The 24,263-nt window shown below is 37.8% G+C and overlaps 1 protein-coding gene across 1 annotated transcript in view; it reads right to left on the reverse strand.

The window, feature by feature from the left end:
• Window positions 1-23,510, reverse strand: part of LOC107554847 (galactose-1-phosphate uridylyltransferase-like) — a 119,334-nt gene extending 95,824 nt beyond the window's left edge. Inside the window, exons 1-4 of the mRNA XM_016237486.1 lie at window positions 23,146-23,510; window positions 21,656-21,825; window positions 12,362-12,487; window positions 4,882-4,938 (exon numbers count right to left, since the gene is read on the reverse strand). Coding sequence (XP_016092972.1) covers window positions 4,882-4,938; window positions 12,362-12,487; window positions 21,656-21,825; window positions 23,146-23,182 — 390 coding nt within the window. The 5' untranslated portion in view covers window positions 23,183-23,510. The remainder of the gene's footprint in view (window positions 1-4,881; window positions 4,939-12,361; window positions 12,488-21,655; window positions 21,826-23,145) is intronic.
• Between the last annotated feature and the right edge of the window lie 753 nt (window positions 23,511-24,263).

Raw genomic sequence — 24,263 nt, forward strand, 5'->3', positions numbered from 1 at the left:
TATTTCTGTGATGAAAGCTGAATTTTCAGCATCATTACTCCAGTCTAAAGTGTCACATGATCCTTCAGAAATCATTCTAATATGGTGATTTATTATTAGAATTATCAATGTTGGCAACAGTTGTGCTGCCTTTTTTTTTTTTTTGGAAACTGCAATATTTTTCAGGATACTTTGATGAATAAACAGTTAAAAAGAACAGCATTTATTCAAAATATTAATCTTTTCTAACAATATAAAGCTTTGCTCTCACTTCTTAGCAATTTAACACATCCTTGCTGAATAAAAGTTTTAATTTCTTCAAAAAACAACAAAAATGTACTGACCCCAAACTTTTGAACTGTAGTGTATATTGTTAGAAAAGATTTCTATTTTAAATAAATGCTTTTCTTTTTAACTTTTCATCATAATAATATTTCACAATATTTTTTTTTCCTGTATTTTTGATCAAATAAATGCAGCCTTGATGAGCAGAAGAAACTCCGGTAAAAAACATAAAAATCATTCTGATCCCAAACTTTTGACCGGCAGAGTATGTTATTATATAAATTAAACAAATTTCTCTTTACACAAAAATCTCCTTCCTAGCAGTGTGATGCAGCATGTTGATATAAAACTTGAGTGAAAGAGTGTACATCTCCACTGGTTCAAGCAGTCACCCTAAGGGTGTCAGTCCTCTTTCAAACAATCCAACTCAGGCAAAAAGTGACATTCTATTCACATGCTTTATTGCACTAAAGGCGAACTATAGTTTACTGTAAGCATAAAAGTTTATATGTACACTACCATTTATAATGTAGGCATTTTCTTCAAAGAATTGATGCTTCTATTCAACAAAGATGCATTGATTTGGTCAAAAATGTCAATTAATATATTTAGAATGTAATTTCTGATCACGTTTATAATTTATAATGTAAGATTTCTATTTAAAATAAATCAATAAATATAAATCTGTTACCATGGTCTGTCTGAATACTCAATTCTGATTGGCTGGCAGGTATGCATTAAAACCTTTTAATGCACAGGTAGTTCCAAGTCAGTTTTATCACCGTTCTATATTAATATGCTGCTTTCAGTGACACACACACACACACACGCACACAGAGATTGCACACAGAGCACACACAAAAACATTCAGGAGCACAGAACCTTGTTGTCAATGCTGCCCTGCGACTTTTATTAATAAAATACCTTAGATACTAATAATCGAATATTCTGGTCCAGCCCTAGTGGAAACACAGTCTTTGCATTGCCTTCCTTCTTTTCCCAACGTTAGGAAAGAGTGAATTAACTTTCCAGGCCGCGTCAGTAAGAACTTGGTCCTTTGTTCACTTCATTTTACCACGGACTCGTTTACAAACAAGGCACAATTAGACGCGGGAAAGATTGAAACTCAAAAATGATGCTGTGCCGACAATATTGGTAATGCTACACCAAATGTGAGTAACTGTTTTTATTATGTGGTCACTATTGCTTTGTCTGTTATTACAGATCGTTTGATACGAGTATTTATGCGTTTCTGACCTAAAACACAGCAGTGTCCATCTATGAGGAATGTACGATGTCAAACATACACATCTATTAGCCAATCATAGCAGCGGACGTTTACTTCTGAGTCTACAATCCGCCACGCTTATTCAAACAGAGCGTTCTGATGAGGGGGGTTAAAACAGGACAGAAAATGGCCTATTACTTCTAAATTAGGATGTTTTTTTCTGATTTAAAAATCTTGATAATATTATAAGTGGACCTCAGAGGACAGTACAAAATAAAAAACAAAGGCCATGACCACTTTAATATCTATTTAGTTGTGGCAGGGTGTACATTCGTTTGCCACTCACACTTTTTTTGTGGAACCCAGCCCCCATAAAAATTATTAAATAGGAATAATGATTAGTATGATAATGATCATTAGTATGGGGTAGTATGGGGGATCGATAGTGTGGGTTCGAGTCTCGTACCGGCAGGGATTGTAGGTGGGGGGAGTGAATGTACAGCGCTCTCTCCCACCTTCAATACCACGACTGAGGTGCCCTTGAGCAAGGCACCGAACCCCCAACTGCTCTGGGTGTGTGTGTGTTCACTGCTGTGTGTGTGCACCTATTCACTGCAGAGGATCCACTGGTGAACAAGTGATGTAATGCTAAAATTCTCTAAATCTGTTTCCCAAAATCATCTACATCTTGGATGGCCTGAGGGTGGGGACATTTTCAGCAAGTTTTCGTTTTTGGGTGAACTAGTCCTTTAAAGTATTTAGAGTCCATTTGGACTATTCACACATCGGCTAAAATTCAGACGAGCCCTGATAAGAGCCAAAAAGTGTGAAAAGACCCTTAGATAAAATGTTTTAAATTTCACAAAACAGCAGCTCGATAATCGTTTCAAGAGACAGATGAGTCTCTGTTTTGAGAGCTGATGTTTTGTGTTTGTTCAGGGGTGGGTGGTTACGGATGATATGAGAAAGCGTGGGACAGACAGAGAGAAAGAGACACAGATCAACACAGACAGCCCGCTGTATCGCGAGCGCTCGCTCACTCGCTCCCTCTCCGCAAATACTCTCATCCTGGAGAAGGTAGGCAGCCAGATACACGCAGCTTATCCATCTCTCCCAGGGCATGCTGGGTAAAGCTTGACTCCTGCCGGCTGACATAGACCTAAGCCACACAGAGCTCCAGTCTCTCCACGGGGCCACACACACGGACAGGGAGGGGGATTTATTTACTCATATTTAGCTGCGTCCATTGATAAAATCATATGAGAAACTTAAGAGCGGCTTACGGCTGATTCTATCTGGGCTGAGCCTGTGTATGCTGGGAGGTTGATTTATGTTAGAGGTCGATGATTGATGTCACGTCCAGCACATACTGGGACGCGGGGTGGATGTGCTGTCATACTGACAGTATGATGCATGGATGAGCTGTTGCCAAGGAAACTAGTCTAATGTGGTGCTGCTAAAGGGTCTATTAACATTTAGTGCAAAAAAATCCACCTGGAAAAAGCATGTAATTTGTTCAATGTTCAAATATGTTGTCCTGCTCCAGTTTAATATGCAGACACAACTACAATTTGACTGGAATGGATTTCTAATCTCGTTTTTAGTTCCACTTTGGATTTGTGCTTTTGAATTAGCTTCATTTTTTTAAATCATTATTTTCAGTTTATTTTTGTTTTTATTTTAGTTTACGTTTCATTATAGTGTACGTATTTTAAGCATATCAAAGTTTAAGCTAAACTAAACTGGCACAATGAATACGTTAATTAAGTTAATAAGCTATTAAGCACAATATTACTGTTATTGCTATCCAGTGTTATTGTCAGCTAAAACTAAAACTATTAAATGGCATTTGTTCATTAAATAATATTAGACGAAAACATAAACTTAAAAAAAACTTGAAAATTAGAAATGTTGGGAACTAACTGAAAGAAAATAAGTTTAGATAAAATGAGCTAGTAAAATGAATTAAATAAAACTGAAATAAAAATTAATTAAAACTGCACACAGATATATATTAAAAAAGCTAATAAAATGACAAAGGCACATAACAAAATTACCAAAAATTTAACTACAATTAAAATGCAACCTGTAAATATTCAAATTAAAGCTAACACAAAATATGAACAAATTCTAAAACAGTATATAATTATAATAAATAACACTGATAATGCTGATATCTACTCAATTTTCATTTAATGTAGGTTTGTAGGCCTACTTAAGGTTTCAAGTTTTATAATACTATCAAGTTTTATTTGATACCATTTATTAAAAACTACAAGTTACAGTCATGAAAATGTATTTTAGTTTACTTTCAAATGTTTGGTTACATTTAATTTCATTTTAGTTTCTGTTTTTGATAATAGCACTGTGTTTATTTTGGTCGCTGTGTTATAAAAATGAAATGTCCTGCAACTGCAGAATAAGTTAACTTTCTCCAGCCATCTAAACTGTATCAATCACAACCTAACAAGTTAGTTCACATTGCAGCGCATCGGCACCAGAGATCAGATTTGATGAGGCTGAGAAATAAATGAAAGCCGGTAAACCATAAATCTATGGTATGACCGTTAAACCTTCATTCTTCAGGTGTGGTTTATTATAAAGAAAGTATGATATGGAAGATATGAGAGGTTTTTGACAGCTCCTTTGAACAGAGCTCATGTCAAACCATCTGAAAATCCTCTACTGCCCCCTAGCTGAGCGCACAGCCATAAACACTTAATGAATGCAGGGAAAGGGAGCTCAGTGTGCGGCCAACCCAGTGAGATTGGCTTGCTGTGCTGTCTCGGCACGACAGTGACAGGCTTCCTGCGCTTAGAAGAAACAAGGGTAAGACAGACAGCCAGAAAAAGTGAAACAAGAGGAAACAGAAGTTCCTTGCTGCTCGGAGTCATGAAGATGTCAATAAAACATCATTTACACTGAACGCTATCAAACTGATAAAAGCAGCTACGTTTTCCACCCCATTGCCATCCCAGCGACCTCCTTTAAAAAATTAAATCCCAGAATCCCCACAAGACAAACCCGTTCGACTCCAAGAGCGAGAGCCGAGAGAAATTTTCTGGAAATAAGGAAGACGTTTCGGTGACGTCTTTCCTTGGACTATCTCTGTACTCCCCTAATTGGAGTCTACAGGCTTTTTACGCTCCTGCTTGCATTAGCCGCGTCTCGTCAGCAGTCTCTCCACTGAGCTGACAGTTAAAGACCTATTCCAGCCTAAAAACGAGCAGTCCAGATGGTCGAGTCCAGACTGCAGCGGATACGTCTTAATCCGCAGAGTAGCATTTCAGGGCTCTCTGCCTCAGCGAGTCGACAGGGGCAAATGCTAATTGGCAGGAGGAGGGCTAGAAAAAAGGGGACATCAATGAAGTAACGAGGTGACGGCATACCTGACAGTGAGGATGGGGGTTTGAACAGCCCATCATGGCTCCTTTATTCTCGAAGATCTGAAACACGAAAGAAAAAGTCATTACGTCCTTTCAAAGAACTCAGACATAACAAGCCACGGCAAACTGTATACAAGTGTACAGAAACACACTCAAACAAGACAGGTGCAGACAAAACACGCACTCTGTTATTGAGACATGAAGAGATCAGAGCACGTGTTGCTGTTTAAAAGGAAACATCCTGTCGAAGGGAGTTTTAAGACTTCCTGGCACCTCCCTCAAGGGCGATTTGAGCAGGATCTGCCCTTGACTACTCCACTTGATAAATATTGACTCGGCTAAAGTCACAGCTCTTCAGGGTCTGTAAATCGCAAAGATGAGGCAACACACATGCTCTGATGTGTTTAACAGAGAGGAGATAACCACCGAGGAGCCGCTAACTGGGATAAACTGCAAGAAATGTAGAAACACCCCTGTAGATGCTTCTGGGATTGGACTGAACCTTGCTGCACCCTAAAATAATGATTTGCGGTTTCAACACAATCGCATGCAATTATTTTATGAGGTGGTGAATTTCGTTACACATTGTGATTCGTACAGAATCACACGGTTTTATGAAAAATAAGCATCAATGATTTGCGGTTTCAACACAATCGCATGCAATTATTTTATGAGGTGGTGAATTTCGTTACACATTGTTATTCGTACAGAATCACACGGTTTTATGAAAAATAAGCATCTAAGGGCCAGATTTACTAAACAGGGCAAATTAGCGTTAGAGCGCAATTCCATAAAAGCGCCGATGGGAGGGGAAAATTCTGCGGGTGATTTACTAACAATGCGCACATTAAAGAACACAGATGCAACATCTCATTTCCATAATGACCAGCGCAATCTACCAAGAGCCGAGCAAATTACCGCCTGCTTTAAGACATGCTTTTTTTGGGCGTTAAATAATGCCGCAAATACCAGTGAATTGACGAGCGCAAATCTTAGTAAATCGTGTTGCGTGATTCATTTAAAGGGTTGGTTCACCCAAAAATGAAATAACCCCATGATTTACTCACCCTCAAGTCATCCTAGGTGTATATGACATTCTTCTTTCAGATGGATACAATCGGAGTTATATTGAATAATGTCCAGGCTAATCCATGCTTTATAATGGGAGTGGATGGTAGCCCAAAATTTGAAGTCGAAAAAATTGCACCCATCCATTATAAATGAAGTCCACACGGCTCCGGGGAGTTAATAAAGTCCTTCTGAAGCGATGTGATGCATTTGTGTAAGAAAAATATCCATATTTACAACTTTATAAATCTTAATCTCTAGCTTCCGCTAACTGTCATACGCGCGTTCTTGAGACAGCGGCGTCCAGCGGATGACGTAAGACGTAGGCATATCATAAGCTCCGGTGAGAATATGCTAGTCTCACGAGAAACAAGTTTTGTTTACAGCAAAGGAAAACCAGTGTCCTATTGGCTTATATCGAAATCCTCAGACATTTTTCTTTACAAATCCTCGTTTTGTACTACTAATTCGTGACCAGTGTTTTGTTTTGCTCTCTCCTCTGCACTTCCACATTCGTCACTTCCACGTTTGTCACTTCCACGTTTAGCTACATGCTATGTCATCCGCTGGACGCCACTCTCTCGTGAACGCATGTACGAAAGTTAGCGGAAGCTAGAGATTAAGGTTTATGAAGTTGTAAATATGGATATTTTTCTTACACAAATGCATCGCGTCGCTTATTAACTCCCCGGAGCCGTGTGAACTTCTTTTATAATGGATGGGTGCAATTTTTTCGACTTCAAATTTTGGGCTACCATCCACTCCCATTATTAAGCATGGATTAGCCTGGACATTATTTAATATAACTCTGATTGTATTCGTCTGAAAGAAGAATGTCATATACACCTAGGATGGCTTGAGGGTGAGTAAATCATGGGGTAATGTTCATTTTTGGGTGAACTAAGCATTTAAATACTCTCCTTCCATAACTTTTTTCTCAGATTAAAAGGGAAACTGCTACAAATGCATATTCAATAAGGTGAGTCGCAAAAATAACTGTGTCCACGCCTTTTCAGTGCTAATTTACCACTGAGTGTCTTTAGTAAATCCAGACAGTAGTTTTTTAACGTCAAATGAGTGTTGGTGCTGGCACAAGCTGATAGTTAATCTGGCCCTATACCTCTAAACCTAACCATGAGTGGCGCATAACGGTGGCAATATTGTATTTAAATGCTGAATGTACACGAACGCCATCACAATGTCGTAATTACGCGTGGGAAAAACAAAGCTTTCTTTAAGTCCCAAGCTTCTGAGGTGTCGGCTTGTAAGTGAGAAAATACGGGAGGTGCAATACACGCAGTGTCTCTACTGATGGCAAATTTGATAAAATAAAGTTGTTGTTTTTTAATATTCAATAAAACTAGCTAAATTGCATGCACAAAATGCCACAGTATTGTAGAATATACAGTGCCTAGCCCAAAAAAATTTTATAAATAAAAGTCGTTGTCTGGAAATTAATAAGCTAATAAATTAGCAAATCCAAATGGCAGGGTTTTTTTTTTTGCTAGGCAATGTATAATGATTAAGCTTACAGCACCTTCATAAATTTCATAAAATCATAAAAAAGCAAAAATATAGACTTAAAAAGGCAATTATAAAGGTAAGATGCCATCTTTCTCCAACCAAAGTGACTTGCACACACCTGACATAATTACTTATTCCCAACTCAAACTTCTCAGTACTTGAACATACCATAAGCAGATGGTACAAAAAAAAAACATACAAATTAGATTGTACAAATTAATTAGTTCACATGAATTATCCACCAAATCGCCAAAATGTAAAATAGTTACAAATTGCCATGAGAGTGTCTTGGTTTGTTTGCAGGTGCATCTTTCAACAATTCACTGAAGAAAATGTTCATTGGAAAAAGTTTTTTGGGGGGGGTGGGTTTCAACATTGATAATGAAAACAAAAAGAAAAAGACATGTCATGGAACTGTTTTTAATTAAGTTAACTTTCTTTCATCAACTAAGAACAGTGCATTACAGCACATTGTGTCCTAACTTGGCATGACATTAAAAATCTCCAAAAACAAGTAATTTGTCGCAACACCACACAATGCAATCAGAACATATTTTAATGTTTAATGTTTAATATGCAGCTGTGTAGAATTACTGTATAATTTGAACCAATGGGACTTCACAGTGTAGACTCGATCCACATGTGTCACAATCCTAGGTTAGGACACGGTGTTAAAGTTACAGATTCAGTGTCCCTGGAGTAACCTGAGGTTGGCACTGTGCCGTAATGCGGTAAGTCTGCAGCAATGCTAGCTCAGCAAAAGCACTGAAGGTGCTTCCTTTTGCCATGAATACATAGATACATGCACTCGAGCAACCTTGTGAACCATAAAATGACAAACTGGTCAGTCTATAGGAGGGGTGTCCAATCCTGCTCCTGTAGGGCTACATTCATGCAGAGTTTAGCTCAGGGTTCCTCAAATCTTGCCCTGGAGGGCCAATGCGCTGCAAGAGTTTAGCTCCAACCCTGATCAAACTCAACTACCTATGATTTCCTAGTGATCCTGAAGACCTTGATTAGCTGGTTCAGGTGTGTTTAACTGGGGTTGGAGCTAAACTCTGCAGGAAGGTGGCCCTCCAGGAACAGGATCGGACACAAAAACTGTACCTTTAGGAGTACAACAGATTGTCACTGGGGCAAAACCCTTAAAGGGACAACTTTGTACCTTATTTACCTCTAAAAGATGCATTATTAGTACTTTAGAATAGTAATATGCACCCTTAAGTAGGGTGCAATGAAATCCATTTTATTTTATTCCACCAAATTCAGTTTTTTTCCATTTTTATTGTTAAATTACATTTTAGTAATCAAAAAGCATGTCTAATTAATTGAAATCATCGCACTTACACAATTTAATGTTTACTAAAAATTTAACAAAAAAATACTTTTTAAGGATCCTGTGAAATTGTATTTATTTATTTATTTATTCTGGTAATCAAATGAAGGGATAAAACTAATTTATAATCAAATTAAATGAAATTTATTTTAGCAAACAAAGTGCCGCACAACAGAGGTTTACGGTTAAAATTCAAACTTTGAAAGAAAATATTTGTGATTATTCCTTAACAATAATGTTTTAAGAATAATTCTATAATAGCAATTATTATTATCTATTGAGACGTACATTCTACTGTATAACAGAAACATTTATGTCACAATTTCTTAAAGTTAAACCAAACTTTTATTTTGACAGGTTGCTGTGAAGACCTTAGCTTCTGTGTGTGTATATACGATAGTTTTTTCTCAAATAAAGTGGTAAAATGCTCATGAAGTGACTTTCTCAGAGTAGCTGGAGATGAATTTCATGTGTTCATGTCATCATATGAGACGCCAGAGGCTGAAAACACCACAAGCGTCACGCATGCTTCAAGCGAAACCGTGCATCCCACAGAGACATAGAGAACATGTAAGGTTTATATTTAAATAGTCTTTTTGCAGTTTAATATTCACAAACACTAGTCTATATCGCGATTTGATTTAAGTGTACTGACCTACTTTTGATTTATCCAAAATTTGACAAATTCCGTGACATCCCGCATTATACAGCAAATTCCGTTTTAGCAGTGGCGGCTCGTCGGGGGAGGCAGGGGAGGCACAGCTTCCCCATAATTTTGAGGTGAAAATGGGAGGAGGACGATTTAATGTTAATAAAATTCACAATTCATTTCAGTTCATGTTGCAGAATGTGTATTTTTTGTTTGTAATTACTCCGTTGTAATACCATAACGTGAAAGCGCCGCGAATGTGCCGAATCTGCTGATGTAATTACAACCGCTAATGATAGAGAAGGAAGGGTTGCTGGGAGGCCGGGGAAGAGCTGAGCTCTCGAGCTGCCGTTGGTAAAAAAATTAGCCAATCAGCATCGAGTGTTCACTTTCAGCGCTGAGGAGTGTTGAGAAAAGAAACCTCGCAAGGGAGGCTAGCCTCACTTCTGATATCAACCAATCATCACAGAGATGTAAATTACGTGATATTAGTTTGAATGTCTGCCGCTGCGCTAATAATGTACCAAGTACTTATGATGAGTAGCGATATTGAATATTTGATCGCCAACAGATTTACCAAGCTGTCGTTCAAACAGTATATATACAAATTTAGGGAAAACAGCCTAAGCTGGATACAGGCTACAGCAGTCAGCTTAATTAAATGGTGCAACAGGCAGCTCTCTTTTAACACAGACTTTTAAGAAGGGATGGATGTTTGCTTCAAGTGATAGGCCAGGTTAGTGAAATTATATTATCTTGCTGTATGTAAGTCGTTTTCTTTACGTTTTCTGACTAAAAGCAACCAAAAACCATTTTAAAGTGGTTAAGCAAATTATAATACTAATAATAATCAGCAGGGATCCCAGACCAATACAATTAGTGTGCCTCCTCTATTTTAAAACCCACGAGCCGCCACTGCATTTTAGTGACATGATTCCATCAGCGTTTTAATTCTGCATCATGGAAATCAAAGGGCTCTACTTAAGGTACTGCTACAAACCTTTTAGGGGTAAATAAGGTACTAAGTTGCTTCTTTTAAGGCTGTTCTATCCCTAAAGGTAAAAAAAAATTCTGAGCTTGTACAAGCAAGCGAGCACCACAAGAACGCAATTCCATGTCAAGTACAGTTCAGTGCTGATAGCTCAGTGACTGCCCCTTGCCCCTAAGGGTGAGATCACCCCAAAATGAAAATGCTGTCATTAATTACTCACCCTCATGTCGTTCCAAACCCGTAAGACCTCTGTTTATCTTCGAAACACAAATTAAGATATGTTTTATTAAATCTGAGAGCTCTCTGTCCCTGCATGGTGTCCTTACGTTTCTGCGTTTCTGGGTCTGGGAACATTTCAGTTGTGTTGCTGTCTATTGAGGGTCAGAGAGCTCTCAGATTTCATCAAAAATATCTTAATTTGTGTTTCGAAGATAAACGGAGGTCTTACGGGTTTGGAACGACATGAGGGTGAGTAATTAATGACATAATTAACCCTGTAACTGATGGCACTGCTCTCCTTGATAGTTTGTAGCTGTTATGTATCTTACATCATTAAAAGTGCATTAGAAGAGGTGTCTGTACACTGCCATATCTTTAATGTATATTGCATGCCTGCACTCCAGGAGAATACACTCTTCTTGTATTATTTGGTACTGGATGTGTTTTATGGTCCTTTGGAGTGTCCTCCCTTCATTATTTATCAGTTTGTGGGAAAACTGGAGAACTAGTAGTTGTTTTATACCTGCCGATGATCACAGGGACAATTGTTGTACAGTTATTTATTTATCATAGCTGTTTTGAGTCAGTTACATAAAAAAACATTGATTGGTCTAATTTAAATCCGAAAAAATAAGACTCATTACCCCTTATCTAACTGCTAATTGTTCAGGCTAGTTCTGTGTTCAAGACACAGTCTTAACATAGAGGCTACGTTTATGCAAATGGCCCCAGTTATCCAAAAACATTTGATTTTGTGTTTCTTACACATACATTCTTGTGCATGTGAATGTGGGACAATGGGTGCAATAAGATGTGCAAGTTTACTATTGAAAAGCAACAAGTAAGATAAAAAAAAATGACGAAAAAGCACAGATTGTACTCAAAATTAGTGGACAAAATCCATACAGGTATATGAAGGTTAGCCAATCCTAACAGAGGCCATTTATCTACTGGTGTTAAGGAAAAGTAGAAAAAAGGGTGAAAAATAGTCATATAAAACTACATTATAACTGTTTTTGGCATACAAAATATAACTAACGTTATAAGTGGACTTCAGAGAAAAACATAAAATGATAAAGTGTGTAGGATTCTGTACCTTTAAGCAGAAAACCTTCGTTAAACTGAATCTATAGTCTGTCAAAAAGCCACTGAGGCTCAAGGAACTCTCTCACGCTCATAAGTTGACTATCTTTTGGCACAAACATCTTAATTCACTGTATTCATATCCCTGGAACCCTTTGAAGTGCTCCATTATTCCCCCGCAGGAGCATTAATGTGTCCAGAGAGGCCGGAGGAGTGCTCCACACTGCCTGCCATTGATCAGCGCTGAGACACCCTGACTGAAGAGCATCTCCCAATTGATCCAATTAGCGCTGATGAGGAAGACTGGGACAGAACCTAATCGAGTGCTGTCCCTGCCTCGGTCTCCTTTAAACACACACTCTTATGCAGTCACGTCTCCGTGACTCCATGGCTTCTAGAGAGAAAGTTTCTTGAGGCAGCAAATGGTGCAAACGTTTTATTAAGTTGCTACACCCCCCAGAGAGAGTCACAGTGAGAAAAATGTCTGTTATTTTAAGATGAGTCATGTGTCTTAAGGCTGTGTTTTAGTGCAAAGTAAATTAAAATGTTTGCTTGTGAATGCAAAGTAACAGGTGCACCAAAAAATAGAAGTGAGAGGACGAGACGTACTAACCTGCACCCATGTGTACTCGGCACCCAGCTCTACAATCAGATCTGCCCACTTGTCAATCACTTTGCGGATCTCTGCGGGCTGCATGAGGGGGAGGGTGATGTCAGACCAGGGGTGGAAACACATGACCTTACTGAAAACAAACAAACACAACAATTTGCTTAAAACTTGCTCTTAACAACATTATGCTTAGATCTACCTATCTCTGTCTGTCTGTCTATCTATCTATCTATCTCTGTCTGTCTGTCTATCTATCTATCTATCTATCTATCTATCCATCCATCTCTGTCTGTCTGTCTGTCTGTCTCTCTGTCTATCTATCTATCTATCTATCTATCTATCCATCCATCTCTGTCTGTCTGTCTGTCTGTCTCTCTGTCTATCTATCTATCTATCTATCTATCTATCCATCCATCTCTGTCTGTCTGTCTGTCTGTCTCTCTGTCTATCTATCTATCTATCTATCTATCTATCCATCCATCTCTGTCTGTCTGTCTGTCTGTCTCTCTGTCTATCTATCTATCTATCTATCTATCTATCCATCCATCTCTGTCTGTCTGTCTGTCTGTCTCTCTGTCTATCTATCTATCTATCTATCTATCTATCCATCCATCTCTGTCTGTCTGTCTGTCTGTCTCTCTGTCTATCTATCTATCTATCTATCTATCTATCCATCCATCTCTGTCTGTCTGTCTGTCTGTCTCTCTGTCTATCTATCTATCTATCTATCTATCTATCCATCCATCTCTGTCTGTCTGTCTGTCTGTCTCTCTGTCTATCTATCTATCTATCTATCTATCTATCCATCCATCTCTGTCTGTCTGTCTGTCTGTCTCTCTGTCTATCTATCTATCTATCTATCTATCTATCCATCCATCTCTGTCTGTCTGTCTGTCTGTCTCTCTGTCTATCTATCTATCTATCTATCTATCTATCCATCCATCTCTGTCTGTCTGTCTGTCTGTCTCTCTGTCTATCTATCTATCTATCTATCTATCTATCCATCCATCTCTGTCTGTCTGTCTGTCTGTCTCTCTGTCTATCTATCTATCTATCTATCTATCTATCCATCCATCTCTGTCTGTCTGTCTGTCTGTCTCTCTGTCTATCTATCTATCTATCTATCTATCTATCCATCCATCTCTGTCTGTCTGTCTGTCTGTCTCTCTGTCTATCTATCTATCTATCTATCTATCTATCCATCCATCTCTGTCTGTCTGTCTGTCTGTCTCTCTGTCTATCTATCTATCTATCTATCTATCTATCCATCCATCTCTGTCTGTCTGTCTGTCTGTCTCTCTGTCTATCTATCTATCTATCTATCTATCTATCCATCCATCTCTGTCTGTCTGTCTGTCTGTCTCTCTGTCTATCTATCTATCTATCTATCTATCTATCCATCCATCTCTGTCTGTCTGTCTGTCTGTCTCTCTGTCTATCTATCTATCTATCTATCTATCTATCCATCCATCTCTGTCTGTCTGTCTGTCTGTCTCTCTGTCTATCTATCTATCTATCTATCTATCTATCCATCCATCTCTGTCTGTCTGTCTGTCTGTCTCTCTGTCTATCTATCTATCTATCTATCTATCTATCCATCCATCTCTGTCTGTCTGTCTGTCTGTCTCTCTGTCTATCTATCTATCTATCTATCTATCTATCCATCCATCTCTGTCTGTCTGTCTGTCTGTCTCTCTGTCTATCTATCTATCTATCTATCTATCTATCCATCCATCTCTGTCTGTCTGTCTGTCTGTCTCTCTGTCTATCTATCTATCTATCTATCTATCTATCCATCCATCTCTGTCTGTCTGTCTGTCTGTCTCTCTGTCTATCTATCTATCTATCTATCTATCTATCCATCCATCTCTGTCTGTCTGTCTGTCTGTCTCTCTGTCTATCTATCTATCTATCTATCTATCTATCCATCCATCTCTGTCTGTCTGTCTGTCTGTCTCTCTGTCTATCTATCTATCTATCTATCTATCTATCCATCCATCTCTGTCTGTCTGTCTGTCTGTCTCTCTGTCTATCTATCTATCTATCTATCTATCTATCCATCCATCTCTGTCTGTCTGTCTGTCTGTCTCTCTGTCTATCTATCTATCTATCTATCTATCTATCCATCCGTCTGTCTGTCTGTCTGTCTGTTTATCTATCTATCTATCTATCCATCTATCCATCCATCTCTGTCTGTCTGTCTGTCTGTCTGTCTGTCTATCTATCCATCTCTGTATGTCTGTCTGTCTATCTATCTCTCTCTGTCTATCTATATATCTGTCTGGTCTCTCTCTCAATTCAATTCAATTCCATTCAAAATTGCTTTATTGGCATGACTGTAAATGATACGATATTGCCAAAGCTTAGTACACATGTACAAAAAGATTTTAAAAAAAAAAAATATATATATATATATATGTAAATGAACATCACAATAATATAATGGAATATTATAACATCTTAGAAGTATTAAACTGTAACAAATTATAACACGTGAACATTTGATCTTAGAAGTATTAAACTGTAACAAATTACAATTACTCTCTCTCTCTCTGTCTGTCTATCTATCTATCTATCTCTGTCTGTCTGTCTGTCTGTCTATCTATCTCTGTCTGTGTCTGTCTGTCTGTCTATCTATATATCTCTGTCTGTCTGTCTGTCTCTCTCGGTCTATCTATATATCTGTCTGGTCTCTCTCTTTGTCTGTCTGTCTATCTATCTATCTATCTATCTATCTATCTATCTATCTATCTATCTATCTATCTATATATGTCTGTCTGTCTGTCTGTCTTTCTATCTATCTCTCTCTGTCTGTGTCTATCTATCTATCTATCTATCTATCTATCTATCTATCTATCTATCTATCTATCTATCTATCTGTTATCTGTCTTTCTGCCCATCTGTCTGCCTGTATCTCTTTATCTATACCAGTCAGTCCATCTATCTGACCATCCATCCAGCTCACATTTCTACAGCAGTTATGATCTAAGAAGCATTCATCATAAAACATACAGTGGATGTTACACTTCACCTTCGAAAATCATCCAGGCAGAGTTATGAATAAATGTAATTGTGTTCTGTGTCTATCTATCTATCTATCTATCTATCTATCTATCTATCTATCTATCTATCTATCTATCTATCTGTTATCTGTCTTTCTGCCCATCTGTCTGCCTGTATCTCTTTATCTATACCAGTCAGTCCATCTATCTGACCATCCATCCAGCTCACATTTCTACAGCAGTTATGATCTAAGAAGCATTCATCATAAAACATACAGTGGATGTTACACTTCACCTTCGAAAATCATCCAGGCAGAGTTATGAATAAATACACAGTGTAATTATGTCAACTCTCAGCCCTGAATGAAACCCAACAGCTGTGCAAACTTTCCAAAATCTCCTCTTTCAGGCTTTATGTGGGGCAGCCAGTTCTCTCTATTAGGTGTCCTTGACTTGTTTGCGCCTCGAGCGCTATTCTTACTACTTTGAAAACAATGTCAGATCCCAGTGCACTAGAGTTGAGCATCAGTTGGCAAGGTCTGTGTTTGCGGCCTGCTCTGCTACGTTGCTAATTAGATGGTTTCACACACAGGTGCTGTTTCAGAGCAGCCATCTGTATCTCCTCAGTGTCTGTAAAGTTATCTTCTGCCTTCAAAAATAATGCATAAAATGGTCCAGTGTGGAGGAGATAAAACTGAAATCACTAGGGATCAGAGAAATCAGGGTAAGAGACAATCTAATGGTGTCTCTCCCATAAAACATGTCCACACGATAATCACTGTGAACATACTGTATAATGGGCCTGAATGACTTTGTACAAAGACTCGTCTACCTCAGTCACTTCTTTGATGACAGCACCACCTAGTGTTAACAATATGACATGACCAGAAATAGAAAGCGGAATGAAATTTTGACAAATTATTGAACTGATTTGTCTTTAACCTGCCGGTGTATTCAAATTATTTTTCAGCTAAGAAGTTGTGAAATTTAAAAATATGATACAACTCAAAATCATATATTATGTATCATGACTATATAAATATAAATATATATATATAAATATTATTACTTGTATAATATTAATAGAAGACTATTTTTTTTTCTAAATACAAAAATACGCTTAAATGCTTTAAATACAAAAAAATTAAATATTTAATAAAATTAAATCAAAATGATGATGCCATAAAATGTAATACAAAATAAACTAAAAATGACTAAAACATGATATTATTTAAAAGATAAATTACAAAAATGTAAGAAATTGTAAACAAGCCTCAGCAAGTCACAAACAAATAAATTCAAACTAAAATAGTGAGGTTATTTTTTTTTATGAGAAATTGTTTTGTATGACTGCAAGTGATGCCTAACAACCAGTACATTGTGTATGTAGTTATTTAGCAGACACTGTGTACTTTTATCCAAAGTGACTGCAAGTGCACTGACCATGGAGTCACTTTTAAGTGTTCAAACATTTTAGGGTGTATTCACACCTGTCTTGTTTGGTTCGACTGAATCAAGTTCGTTTCCCCTCTTGGTGTGGACCTTTTTGGCAGGTGTGAATACAGCAATCGCACTTGGGTGCGGACCAAACAACTGTACCCGAGACCCAGCTGAAGAGGTGGTCTCAGTCTGCTTCCAAACGAAATCTGGTACGGTTCGTTTAAGGTGTGAATACGACCCGACCTCGATCCGACCCAATTGCAGAAATCACGCTCAGAAACAGACAGCTCGCGTATATAGTGCTGTTATTTGCGTTTCAATGGCTTAAATCACTTGTTTTTAAACCACAATGCTTAAAAACACATGCAAATGATGAGTTTTCGTGACCATGGCACACAGCAATGTGACGTGAGCGCGTTAAATAGGCTAAAGCTTGCCGCAACCATGACTATGTTGGGGGGAAATAGTAAGGAGATATTTGAATTATTTATTAATAAACTAGTGTTTTATGAGTCAGTGTCGCTATGAAGTTGATGATCCTGACTCGCCATCTCATCATTGAATGCGCCTTTAGAAAGAAATGCATCTTTACGGATTACATAATAATAAGAGTTTTTGTTTTGGATTTGAATTATTTCGTTTTGTAGTCATTTAAAGCTTTCTATAGATATATTCATCATGTCTGTAAGGAAAATATTCACAGAGTTTCGGTGCATTTTTGTGAAGCACTCCTGTTCAAGACCGAGACAGCAAACGCATCCTATTTGATTTCTTTATTTTACAAAAGCACAACACATGACATTGTCTCATATGATGCTCATAAGTTTCTTCATATTGCATTAGTATCTGACAACACCAAATCAGTAAAAGAATAAAAATTGCACTACGAAAGATCTCCATGATTAGCCTGTTTTTGCACTTCCTGAATGGATAAACTTAGCACACGAGTGGTTTTGTTTATCATTTCTGGTTCACTTGTAAAAAAAGGGCAGTGTGAAAGCGCAACGCACCAAACGAAAAAAAAATCTAAATTGTATTTGGTCCGGACCAAAGCAAGCGAACTAGAGGACTTTCCTGGTGTGAATACACCCTTAATTACCAGACCTGATTTTTTTTATAACTCAAGTCACACTGTTAAAGATATACCAAAAGACCAAACCAAAGTTAGTATGTGAAAAAATGGTGATTTCATAAATAATCTACATAATACACTAACACAAGCAAGACGCTGATAAAGCCTTATTTGACTCATCCTCTAATGTGTTTTGACTCATTGCAACGAAATTTAGTTCTTTCCTCTCAGCTAATGCTCTCCTGAGGTGTCGCCGTTCTGGCAGCACAATCAATTTCTACACGCAGCGCGATTAAACTCAGGGAAATAGTTTATTAGCAGTGCTTCAGAGGGGCCATGAGCCACAATAACGGAGCTAACGCACTGTGCAAAATATCCCTCAGTGCCGCTCCAATCTATGGCAACCTGTGCTAATGTACTCTGAAAACAAAACAAAAAACAATACTGTTATAAGGAACAGTAAGAATAATATATAATAGGGAGGATGGCATAGGCTTGGTTAAAGATCTGGGCGGGTAAGAACCAAGAGGAAAGAACCTACTGTAAGTTTCTTTGGATAAGCATCTTTTAATCCCTTTTTGTTGTTGTTTGATGCCACAGACCCCCCAAATGTGACGATCCCGTTGCGAGGGAACCCCATAAAAAAATAAAAGCATCTATATAATTTAATGTTATAAAGATCTATTACTATAGCTGTAAAAGTGTATCTGGAAAACACTTACTTTCTATTAATTTGATGATTTTTCCCCCCCCCCACCATTTTGACTGAAATGTTACATTTATAAATCTACAGAAACAGAAAATGATGGTTGTGAACGAATATTTGCAATCGATCAGACGATTTCCAACAAGCCTTTTGAAAAGGAAAATTAAACAGTCATAATAATAAATGTTAAATTTTTACTTATTTATTTGTTTGTTTGTATAAAATGTATTTATGTTTATTTATTCATTATTTATTTATTTACTTAGTTAACTTTTACTTTATAAATACATTTATTTATTTATTTACTCCCATAATGCTGCAGGCTGAGCCAGAGGTGTCGACAGCTTATAACTCTAAGCTCATGAATGTTTAAAATCCTGTAAATGGACCGTTTAACTACAATCTTGATACTTGAAAATAGCACATGTAAATGGATCGGAAATGGCACTGCAGTACAAAAAAATTAAGAATATATTCTTCCCCCCAATGAATTTAACTAAATGAAAGCCTTTATTTTGTTTTACAGGAACATTCTAGGTTCAGTCTGGGTCCAAAACGTCAAGCTCTACTGACATCAGTGCATGTTAATATGTAGGACCGCATCGATATCCTGGGACACCACGGGGTCTTATCACATGCTAAATGACAAAGGTGATTTGAAAAAAAATTAGGACACATAACATTAGGCAACTAGAAATAGTAGCCTAATAGCAGCATTATTCCTTAGACAAGATTTAGGGAGTCAAAAAATCACATTAACTGTTTTCTACAGTGGAAGCCTATGGGGCAAGACATTGCACCAGTGTTAAATATACATTAAGATTTGTAATGCTTTTTTTTTTAAAGAAGTCTCTATGACATTGCAAGGCTTTGACAAGGCTGCATTTATTTGATCAAAACGAAAAAAATACATTAATTATGTGAAATATTATTACAATGTAAAATTACTGTTTTCTATTTTAATATATTTTAAAATGTAATTTATATCTGTGATCAAAGCTGAATTTTCAGCATCATTCCTCCAGTCTTCAGTGTCACATGATCCTTCAGAAATCATTCTAATATGCTGATTTGCATATTATTATTGCGCAAGGAGTCTGCCAACAGCCAGTGCTCCACACAGAGATCTGATCTGATCAGCATCAGTCGGTCTGAGATTACATGAAGAAACACAACAAACTGAGACAGACTCAATCCAGAAGAACTGTGGCAACGTCTCCAAGACGCTTCAAGAGACCGTCCTGCAAAGCTACCTGAAAAACTATGCGCAAGTGCACCGAGTGCAAAAGCTGCTTTAAACGCAAAGGATGGTCACACCAAATGTTGATTTTATTTAGTTAATAGAACTTAATTGATAAAGAAAATCTATTACACTATTTTTGACAGCATCCTCATTTTTCAGCATTTTTACACAAGTGCCTTTAACTTTTAACAGTACTGTAGCTTTGCAGGACGGTCTCTTGAAGCATCTTGGAGACGTTGCCACAGTTCTTCTGGATTGAGCCTGTCTCAGTTTGTTGTGTTTCTTCATGTAATCTCAGACAAAATCTCACTGGATTATTATAATTAATGGCTAAATGAATGTTTGGAAATGTAAACTGATATTTCCCACTGACACACTACAGCAAAAGATAGAAATAACTGACTTAAAATATTTGTTTAGCTGGTGAAAATACTAGTGTTCTAATAAGTCTGGCCACCACTGTATACAGAAAAAGATCATTTAGAGCCTGACCGATATATCGTTTTGCCGATATTATCGGCCGATATGAGCCTGTCGCCGATATATCGGTATAGGCGAATATGCAGCTGATATGAAAAAATTTTTTTACAGAACATATAACGCAGAATTTAACTTAAAATTGTGTAATTACTTAGTTTGTCCAGCAGAGCGTGCTCCATTGTTTGCTACTGGTGACCTGGATGAAACACTTTAAAGCTTAGTCTATGGAAAACCATTAAATCTTTGAACGGCCATATCTCCATAATGGCGTGGCGAAACCGCACCAAATTCGGGAGATGCCTTCAGCTTGAGGAACCCTCTCGAACGCGAATCGAGTGTACGTCTAGAGGCCCGCTTTTGAATGAGACCACCCCCGCGTCGATAACACCCGGGGTTCGGGAGTTACGGGTGATCAAATTCGCGGTCCGGCGCTGACCGATCAAGCGATCTTGGGGGGCTACCGACGCACGGAGGGTAGATTCGCGAGATTGTGACACCAGTCAACAATTTCACTTCAGTAAGGAGGTCTCTTGTTCAGGCAGCAGCATTCAAGTGTGGTCTTATTCGACCGTAAGTGCCCTGCGAAGTGGACATCACATGAAATTCCGCCATGATTCCAGTTCCAAGGGAATGTACACGTTACATTCAAAGGGCATTAAAGTGCGTGAGACGTAAATTTATATTGTATTTATTTACAGAGGTATATTATGTCACACTTCACACTTCTCTAGTAAGTTTCGTCTGTGTGTGAAGACAGTAGCGCAAATCCGTGAATGAATGTTCCGAAAGTGAACTAAACTTCAAAGGAATAAAGTTGAATGGAATTGAATTGAATTAAAGTTGATTAAACTTCAACTTTACTGTTCAGTGCACTGATGTCAGACTCATTTTTCATAATAAAGTTTATTGTTAAATTGTCAAATGCCTTGCCTCCATTACGCATCTTTGTCACGTCATTATAAGTGTTTGATCACCACATTTGAGTGATCATTGCAAAAAATGTGTATATATATTATGTTTATGTATATACTGTATTCTATATATAGTACCAGTCAAATGTTTGGACCCTCGAATGGGAAAGTGTCCAAACTTTTGACTGGTATTGTACTATAATATACACAAAGAATATCGGCCGATATATCGATATCAGCCTTTTTTTACTCCCTAATATAGGTATCGGCCCCAAAAAACCCATATCGGTTGGGCTCTAAAAGATATATCTCTAAACTGAGATGGCTTTATACCAAAGCAATAATGTTCAGAATATATATTTTTTTTTTTCATTTCAGTTTTGTGTCTCACTTCTTGTAATGACACCTCGGCAACATTCAGTCGGAAAAGCTGTTTTGCTCACCTCTCCATTAGCTCTCACGCTGCCGGGACAGAGGGGGTTGTTTGGGTCATGTCGTGGGGTGTTGTCCTCTGGAGGTTTCTCCACCTGTCCTTTCCACGGACGCTTCATCCGATGAGCCGAGACCAGAACCCAGGAGTCCCGCAGGGGATTGTACCTTAGATGCTGGTGCTCTGAAACAAATTCAAGAATAATATGAGATTTGATTTGAAAGGTAACAGGCAGAACTTTGCCAGTCAGTAAGTTAATTTCTGAGTCACTGAGTCACAAACGAATAATCTTTTGAACGAGTAGATTTCGCAAAGCGCTTGTAAATGAATGAATCTCACAGGACAATTTGACAGTTTAAACAAACATAACCAGTGTTGGGGGTAACACATTACAAGTAACGTGAGTTACGTAATCAGATTACTTTTTCAAGTAACTAGTAAAATAACGCATTACTTTTTCATTTACAAGAGAATATCTGAGTTACTTTTTCAAATAAGTAACGCAAGTTACATTTTTTTCCAAATGTATTGATTGTCAGCTCTCCTGTGCCCATGTTGAGAGAAATCAGATGTTACTGTAGTTCTAAAATAAATCTGAATATGCATTAATTCATCTCACTCACACACACACAGATTCAGTATTCCTCAAAATGAATAAAAATAATGCAACTCAGAATATAACGCAAACCTGCAATAATTAAATGTTAAACAACACAAATATGCTTTATGTATTTAATCCCATTCTATTTGCTTCGATGATCCGGTTCAAGCGTACTAATAAGCACAAATTACTCTAGACAAACATTTGTGTGTCTTTGTTTATTGCTGAAGTGTGTTGAAATGTCTTCTTCTGCATTCTACTGTACTTTCCCTTCAGCCTGAGGCGCATTCATTTCACTTTTGGTGTGAAAAGGCTTTTATATTTGCCAAAAATATAACTTTTTTATTTTAAAAACAAACAAGCAAGCCCTCTCCAGTTTTAAAAAGTAACGTAACGCATTACTTTCCATAAAAAGGAACTAAGTAACGTAATTAGTTACTTTTTTATGGAGTAACGCAATATTGTAATGCATTACTTTTAAAAGTAACTTTCCCCAACACTGAACATAGCTATCATAAAATTCCAAGCAACCTATACTAATTTTAAAGCATTGTGATAAACAATAGCATGTATAAAAATGCATCTAAAATGTATTTTACTTAAAAACGACTCGTGTGATGCCTAACTACTAAAATGAGTTTGAACCGTTTGAACCGGTTCATTGACATAAACTGTCCAAACGAACCGATTCTATAAATGACTCGGACTTCGCACCAATCACATGATCCGCTTCCGTCACGTGACTCGTCTATCAAGTATACTATTTTCAGTGGCTTCAAACCACAAGAGCAATAACAAAAAGAGGTCATTGCATGGCATCTAGATGTATCCGTGAATCACGCACAGTTCAGAGCTTAGATCATAAATATGCACAAGTGTGAACATGTAACAGCATCCCTCACCTTTAGGATCAAACGTGGGTTTACTGATACTGTCCATCGTACTGCTTAATAAAATCCCCAGTGGTTACGAAATATATCCGATCACCTGCTACGGGTTTTTTTATTGTTTCTTTCTAGATTTCAAGTTTTCATTAGATCTCCCTCCTAAGTATCCTCAAGCGAACAGTGCTGCGCAAATACAACGCAGTATGTGGCTTCTAAAGATGCATAAACCGAACAGTGCTGGCGCTGTTTACAGGCTCCCGGAGAACAAAAATAATACCACATACGTAAATACATTCATTTACTCGATATGTCTCACTGTATCAATAAAAGCCGCTTTGTGCATGTTGCGTGTTTTGGAGGCGTATTGGTGATAAAGACGCGCCGCCTGCTTCCGTGTTGCGCTCTGAGCGATTTCATTGGACTAGAACTCGCCGTTTGTGGCAGCCGATTGGTTGCCACCAGCGTGACGTCACCTCGCGTCATCGCCCGTCGCCTTTCACGTGTGTGTGTGTGTGTGTGTGTGTGTGTGTGTGTGAGAGTGAGTGAGTGAGTGTGTGTGTGTGAGTGAGTGAGAGAGAGTGTGTGTGTGTGTGTGTGTGTGTGTGTGTGTGTGAAAGAAGTCTGTTTAATGTCTTTTGCAATCCACTGTACTTTTAAACAGTTGTGTGAGCCCGGATTGCGATGTCTGTAATAAGAGCTATTCTAAAAGCGGTGGTGGTTCTCGGGTTTCTGGTGTTGACAGTTCAGTTTATAAGATATTGGATGGCAAATAAACAATATGTGTTTACAAGAGAAGATGTAGCCAAGTTAGCCAGACAGTATGCAGGTGAGTGAGCACACACAAGCTGTTTCTGTTCAGAAGTCATATCTGTTGAACTAATTGCTTTCTATGTTCTTATTCTTAATATATATTGCGAATATACACTTCCTAGCAACACAAAGCTGTATTCAGATGCTCATATTGTCTATCTAAAAAAGTTGTTTAAAGTATATTTTGAGCAAATACCACATCTAATAACATAACTGTCCAGTAATGACTCTATCTTGTCACTTGTCTGCTAGATGTCTAAACCAAATAAAACTAGATGTCTAAGCTGTGTGTGTGTGTGTGTGTGTGTGTGTGTGTGTGAGAG

This window comes from Sinocyclocheilus grahami, unplaced genomic scaffold (assembly GCF_001515645.1).
Source record: "Sinocyclocheilus grahami isolate Dianchi unplaced genomic scaffold, SAMN03320097.WGS_v1.1 scaffold516.1, whole genome shotgun sequence".
Taxonomy (NCBI): domain Eukaryota; kingdom Metazoa; phylum Chordata; class Actinopteri; order Cypriniformes; family Cyprinidae; genus Sinocyclocheilus; species Sinocyclocheilus grahami.